The sequence below is a fragment of the Limulus polyphemus genome, unplaced genomic scaffold, assembly GCF_000517525.1.
Source record: "Limulus polyphemus unplaced genomic scaffold, Limulus_polyphemus-2.1.2 Scaffold13368, whole genome shotgun sequence".
NCBI classification, from domain to species: domain Eukaryota; kingdom Metazoa; phylum Arthropoda; class Merostomata; order Xiphosura; family Limulidae; genus Limulus; species Limulus polyphemus.
Window position 1 is genome coordinate 1 of NW_013678978.1, and position 7186 is coordinate 7186.

Genomic DNA, 7186 nt, shown 5'->3' on the forward strand with positions numbered 1-7186 from the left:
GGGCATGTACTACTGAAACAAATAAATTTTGCGAAATCCAGCTTCACCAACAAAGAGGCAGAAAAGCGCAGTCGAACTTGTCAAACGTTGGTAATTCCTTTGTGAGCCAATCAAAATTAAGATTATTCGTGAAATGAATTCGTGGAGTATTCATAGAGTAATTATTAGTAAAAACTGGTTGGATTAACAACCTTTAATAGATAGAAAAGCCGGTGCGTTTTGGTAACTCTACGTTTCAATAATGGCTTTTATGTCATGTTGCTTAGCAATAAAAGTATAATCTAACATTTTTATTTTTCCATGTATTGAAAGTGTGAAATGAAATGTATAGACAACAAAACTGGAAAAATATTTGTCGATTTCTTAATTTAGTCTCTGTTGATTAAAGAGGTTTGTTTGTGTTATTAATAACGTTGATGATATAACAGAAAATAGATTAATTTAGAAACGATTTAACTTTAATTTTTGAAATTTAATCGATATTTTTACTTTCATAATAAATATCATGCACTTGGTTCTAGGCTAGGTGATCCCACACTACGTCTTTTCTTCAGGCTTATTATACCAACACTCACTATACTTATAAGGTTTCACGGCACCCCTCCCTTAAGACCCTCGTCAATAACATTGTAACGGGCAGACAGTAATCGAACTATTCTATCAGAAAAAATGCATTGGTTTTTATGACTCCTATTTCGAGATTTCAAGGGTGACGCGATACACACTAGCTTTTATATAGGTTAGATTGGTAGTTTACACAATGGCCGAGTATGTAAAAAATCGGCAGCAAAGTAGTAGCCGTAACTGCAGCCGAGATTTAGTATTTTTAACATGCATCGATTTTCACTTTCAGTGTTACTTCTTTAGGATAAATATATTACTATTAACCTATTATGTAAACACACACACACACAATTGCCAAAAAATATCTCGGTGTCTTCCAAATAATAAAATATAATTAAATGATGAGCGCCACAAAGTAATCTTACAATTGTGATTGTCATTTCTACTTCTTATCGTTGTTTTTCAAATAAAATAATATTCAAAAATTAAATTTAAGATGGTTTTTATACAAAGTTTAAGCTTTAAGTGTGTTACTTTTAACTTTAAGTTGTTTTTTTCCCTCAAGTATGCTGATAAACAAGATGAAAACAAAATTAATTCATATACCACAGCACATCATTCATTTTCAGTTGAATTTATTACCTTAATTTAATTTACAAGACGGAATTGTCAGCAAAAATCAGAGGGGGATATATAAGTCTGAAAAATTGCTGAAGTAGCTAAATATAGTCATCCTGTTACACATTGACAGCATATTGACCTCTTATACCTGCACATTAAAAAAATGTATAATTTTTTTTTATTATGAAATAGAATCACGTTATTTCGTTGGTTTCACCCTGTTTTTCTTTTTTTTTATCGCAAAAGCTATACAATGAGCTATCTGCACTATGGGGAATCAAACCCTAAATTCTAGTATTGTAAGTCTAGAGACTACATTACTGTTATTTATATAATAATAAAACAGTTGCTGACAGCATTATAGCAATGACCATAGTTTACCATTTTACAGTTGCTGAATACTTGCATAAGTTGGTAGTTGCATTGATAATATTATTGATTTATTAGGCATTTTATGCACATCAGTAATAAAACAAGTATGATTTAAATATAAAAAAATCTAAAAAATACCTGTATTCCTTAACTGATGTAAAACGTAAAAATAAATAATAATAATCAAAGTATAAATTGTATTTTACAATATACACAGTCACATAATAAATAGATGCAAAATGAAATACACCACTTTTATTCATTGTTTTAGACCAAACAATTCTAAAGAAAGTTTGTTCTTAGATTTAAACAACAATACTATACATACACGTGCATCCAATAGGAAACTGACTCACTGATAAGAGAATCTAAAAACAAATTCAAATACAATATTTTGGTTATTATTACTTAGCTAACCTGCATATGAAAAGGTTTGGTTGCCAGTAAGCACAAAGCTACACAGTAGGCTGCTCACCACAGATACTGAAGCTCAATTTTTAGCATCATAAGCCTAGTGACTTACCACTCAGTCACTGGGGGGCTGTAAAGGTGGAATGTGAAGCTTATGAAATGAAAGGTTTTTCTCTGTAAAATGAGTATATCATTTCAATGTATTGCCTAAGTCAACAAGGTCATATTCCTAGAAAACCAATTTTAAACTAACTTATATATATATATATATATATATTACTATCACATAGGTTGTATTAGACATCTACAGCTACACCCAGTCTAATTATACTTGAAATTCTTCTATACTTGTATACCAGATTCACAAGAACAGGCAGAACATAGTAAAATCATTATGAAGTACTTACTAAAAATAAGAAAATGGCTAATGCTAAGAATCTTATAAACTATAATCATATTAATAACCAATAGATATGATTAGTTTTGCATGCTCTCTATAGAAACACAATATATATGTACAAGAACAAAATTACTTTTTATCAATTGTCTGTTTAATGATGCCTGATACTTTAAAACTAATTAATTATTTCTAAAACTTTCTTGTTTTAGAAGCAGGAAGGTAAATGATGTCAGAAAGATCAAAAGATAAGACAGGTGTTTTTCAATCAATCTTAATTTGCTGGCGAACAAGAGTTCTGTTAGCATGCCTTGATTGAGTTATAGAAGGCAGTTTTATGTCAAAAGATTTAGTGGATGTGCTATTTCGAATAACCTTTGGACTAGAAAAACAAAGACTGCTCTGGTATGGAGATATTCTCCCTCTTCTTGATTTATCAATAGATATCTGCTCATCTTCTAAAAAATCTTTGAAAGAACTGTCTGAGCTTTCACTGGATCTTCTGGTGAAGCTTCCATAGGTACTTGTCTTAGGCTTTCCACTGGATGTGTGTATTGGAGGAAACATTCTGCTACCTTCTTCTTTAAATGAACTTGCTTTATCAGAAGAACTAAATGCTTCTGGATGCATCCATTCTCCCTTAGAAATGCTACCACATTTTGGAATATAAGATTTTCTTAGAGAGATACGTTTGAAGAAGCTTCCCTCCTTCAGCTGTTGCAATTGGGTTGATAGATAGGAAATAGTCCCACATTTTAAGTCTAATTCTTTCTGGAGGTTTAAAATCACTTCATCTCTAGCTGCCAATTCTCGATGATACTGTGATTCTTGGATTTTCAACTGTTGCTGCAGGGTATCATTATGTTCGAGGGAAACTTCCAGTTCTTCTGCTAATTCCTTGTTTTTCCCTTGCCATTGTCTGACTGAAGATTCTAGAGCTTCAACTTTGCTTTCATGAAGAACTAAATGAAACATAAAATCCACTATTTTAAAATCCAGAAATGCATTTATATTCAATCTTATTCACTCATCAATTCTTTCACTCATAGAACAGTCATAGGGGTTTCTTTACCTGCTTCAATATTAGTTTACTCATTTCTGAGAGATCTTATTATAGATAGAATTTAAATATAAACAAAGTCAGAAAGGATATAAAAAAAAAGAGATAGAAAAAACTACTTTCTGTTCTTTGCAAGTGTATATTAATGTTTGACATGGTCAATTCTTCTAAGTGAACTTACAGCATAAAATTAGTTAAAATGAGTTATTACAAGTTTAAGGATGCAAGTAAGGTGATAAGAAAACTGCCTTACAGATAAAGTTTACCCAGAATTGATGTTATTTTTATTAACATAATATTTTAGAACACTTATCAATAGCTTCTGACAAAAGCAATCTACTTACACAGATCAGAATTAAAAAAAGAAACCAGTAAGTAATGCAGCTCACTTAATAAACCAGTCCATCAAAGAATATGCAATGTCGTAAAACAAAACCTATTATATTTAGAAATCACAAATTCATCAGTTGGGTACCCTTAGTGTTATCAATATTTTTGGCCATAATTTCAAACTTATTTTATTTTAAACTAACCAGTCAACGTACCTATACACTTCCCTTCCTTCCTACTTGTCTGACTGTTTTAATATTAAGGAAACTACATGAATCTATTTTTGTATTTAGTGAAAGTTCATCCTCTTACTTAGATTACAGCAAAAATTTGCAACTGAAGTTAGTACAAAACAATGACTTTTTTTACCTTGACACATGGCAGGGGACTCTTGTACGACCAATTTCAACTGCAGCTCTGCAAAGAAGCATTAAATTAATTTCACAGTGCTATTCTTATAACTTATATTACTCCTGACTAATATACAGTGTATTAATTCAGAATTTGTGATACAAAAACATTAAAAGGAAATTACTCACTTGAATTGGTACTGGAAAATTGCACTGGATTGTATCCATGATAAGCCTCTAAATATATACAGATTCAATAATTTGTTTGATTGTTGTTACTGTGCAATTAAGTATTCATAAAGTTGGCTAATAATTGAGTTCATATGTTGTCCTCCTTTGATGTATTGGTCCACATATTTAAGCTGATCTGGAACATTGTATATGTATAATGTTTCAATACTTAAGCATAATTTTCATGAGTGATGTGGGGAACATGCCCCCCCCCCCAATTTTTTTAATAAGATTTTTATAGAATATCTTCATGCATATCCAGCTACAGAAATTGTCTTTCTCCATACTTTTTAAACCAAAGTTGCATCACTGTTTCAGTATATTTATGAAATTTTTTAAACAAGGAGTTTATAATAAGTTTTTAGCCTCTGTATCACCGAGCCAATAAGCAGTCAAAACATTATTTAAGAATTAGGAGAAGATTCAAAGTTAACTAAAGATTACTGTTACTGTAATTATGGAGTTTAGTGTTTTAAACTGTTCACAAAATGAGCTCAGCTCCTTTGCCTTGAATGGACTAAATTTTATTGTGATAGTGTTGGCACATAATATCTGTTTTATATACATATGACACTTAAACAAATAGTTTTGGTGACTTTAAGAATGTTTTTAAAAGTGAATGAATAATACTTCCCTATTTTCATCTCTCAAATAAAACATTAGGCTTTGTTTCCCAAGACTTCTTTGGGAGATTTATCAACGCAGAAATGATCTGTGTTAGACCAACACATTATATCTAGTGTCATAAGTGGCTGTGACTGTTAGAAATGGCTACAGAAAATGAAAAAGTGGGTCTTAAACAGTAAATAAAAGCAAGTGACAAGAAAATTCATACAGAGGAAACAGAACATGTACTTAAAGAAACTTTCTTATTTTGCACATAAAATATCATAATTATCCAACAAGAGTTTATATTTAAATATAGAGATCTGTACCTCTGCATTGTGACTGCAGCTGATCAATTTCTTTGTGAAGCCCTTCCAAGACCTTTGCATGTTCAGCCTGAAGAAAAGCCAGTTGACTCCAAGCAGCTCGGACCTGTTCCTGAAGCCGTTGAAGTTGATTAGAATCCTCAGGAGGGAATTTGGAACATTCTTCCACAAATCTTTTCAAGGTAGTATCAGAGCGAAAGTACAACGGTCTAGGATTAGGCTTAACAATATTTTGTTTCTGTGGCATAGGATAGGGCACTGGGAAGATTTCTGATACTGCTGCCATTTCACAGTTTCTTATGCTTTTGTTCTAAACACTCATTCTTATGTATGTTATATTAGCTAACAATTACATTCATGATGGAAACTCCAGCAGTTACCGACCTAAAAAACTAAAATAAAACCAAATTTTACCGAGACGTAATGACAACAATGTATTAGGAGGATGAAATTTTAAAACAGAGTCAAACCTTAAAAACCTCCAATAGGTAGTTACAAAACACGGTAAAAAATATAATAAATGAACTATAAAGTATCTTCCTATCTTAATTCATTTTACATAAGTTAAAAGCAAAATAATGGGTCTCACTTTAAAGACTACAAGAATCAAATTCATGGACCTTTTGCTGATTAAACGTTAGTTCACACAGAACTATAAACACTATTTCATCCACTTACTTACTACGACACAGTAAGTCGTAAACATTACAGAAAAGCAAATTATCCCTGCTTCGTTGGGTAGCTATGACTACCACCTTCAGCTGTGGCAGCATACAAAACTGGGCTATAATTTATTCATTTATTGCATTCTGAAAATTAGTGATTTTACATTATGAAAAAACAACAACAAAAAACAAACACGAAAAGCAGTTTTATTTATATTGTGATATTATACACTAAATAATAATAACTTACATTAAAGTTTCTATCGCGGATCATTCGTATCGCACAGCTGTTTACAATGACGCTATTTCCGTTAATGCAAACATAGATGTCGTAGATTTGCGACCGGAAGTATGACATCATTCAAAGGTGCACCTTCTAGATCAGATTATAAATGACTCACAACGGTTAGAAATGACGTATAACATCAAGTTTACTGAAAATAAATAAAAAAGGAAAGAGTACACACAATGTTTTGTTGAATATAACCCAGCTTTAACAAGTATGAAACGGCGTGTGTACTTTTCCTTTTTTTAATACACTGTATGCTATATTCCATTTCATTGTTATTTTCAATTCCATTGTTATTTTCCTTATATATATATATATATATATATCATATTTGTCCTGCCGGGACTCTAACATCAAAATCTGTTTAGTTTTTTTTAAAGATATGTTTGTTATTGTTCGTTTGTTGTTAAACACGTAGGTACACAATCGACTATCAACCCTGTACACACCACCGGTACCGAAACCAGTTTTTTTTAATGATAATAAACCTAAAAACGCCTCTGATATCTTTGCTGTTATCGTACGTATAATACATATTTGCATATGGCCAGTTGAACAAAAAGGTGAACAGTGTTGGGTGATTCAGTGTCTTACTCATACGTGCTGTTGATGACCAGGTTTTTTTTATGTGTACTCCTTTAAATTTTTACAGATTGTATTCCATATCACATTTTAATGCACCATTTTTACCCATATGGCAACTTTATTCATTTAACAAATGTTATTAAAAAGCAGATAGTAACTACTAGCTGATGTACATGTTAAACATACGGGTAAGACATAGGTCCCCCTGGACTGACACAGGAGATTAAACCCGAACACCGATCACCCTGTGTCACTTCCACTGAGGTCCTAATGATATATGCCACGTTTGGTGTTAATCGGTCTGGTGGTTCGTTAGTCATAAGTGGACAGACACATTCATGTAGAATTTCGTGAAATATACTTATTTTCAGAAATATAC

The 7186-nt window shown here is 31.7% G+C and overlaps 1 protein-coding gene across 3 annotated transcripts; it reads right to left on the bottom strand.

Annotated features, from left to right (window-relative positions):
- Nucleotides 1-1182: 1182 nt before the first annotated feature.
- Nucleotides 1183-6240, bottom strand: LOC111084073. Of its 3 annotated transcripts, none has more exons than XM_022380862.1 (4): nt 6184-6240; nt 5272-5660; nt 4125-4172; nt 1183-3327 (listed from the first exon to the last, which is right to left on the bottom strand). In XM_022380862.1, the coding sequence occupies exons 2-4, from the start codon at nt 5552-5554 to the stop codon at nt 2630-2632; spliced, it is 1029 nt and encodes a 342-aa protein (XP_022236570.1). In that variant the 5' UTR covers nt 5555-5660; nt 6184-6240; the 3' UTR covers nt 1183-2629. The 3 variants fall into 3 exon arrangements, with proteins under 3 accessions (XP_022236570.1, XP_022236571.1, XP_022236569.1); XM_022380863.1 differs by lacking the exon at nt 6184-6240 and adding an exon at nt 5947-6070; XM_022380861.1 differs by lacking the exon at nt 6184-6240 and adding an exon at nt 5858-6070.
- Nucleotides 6241-7186: the final 946 nt, after the last annotated feature.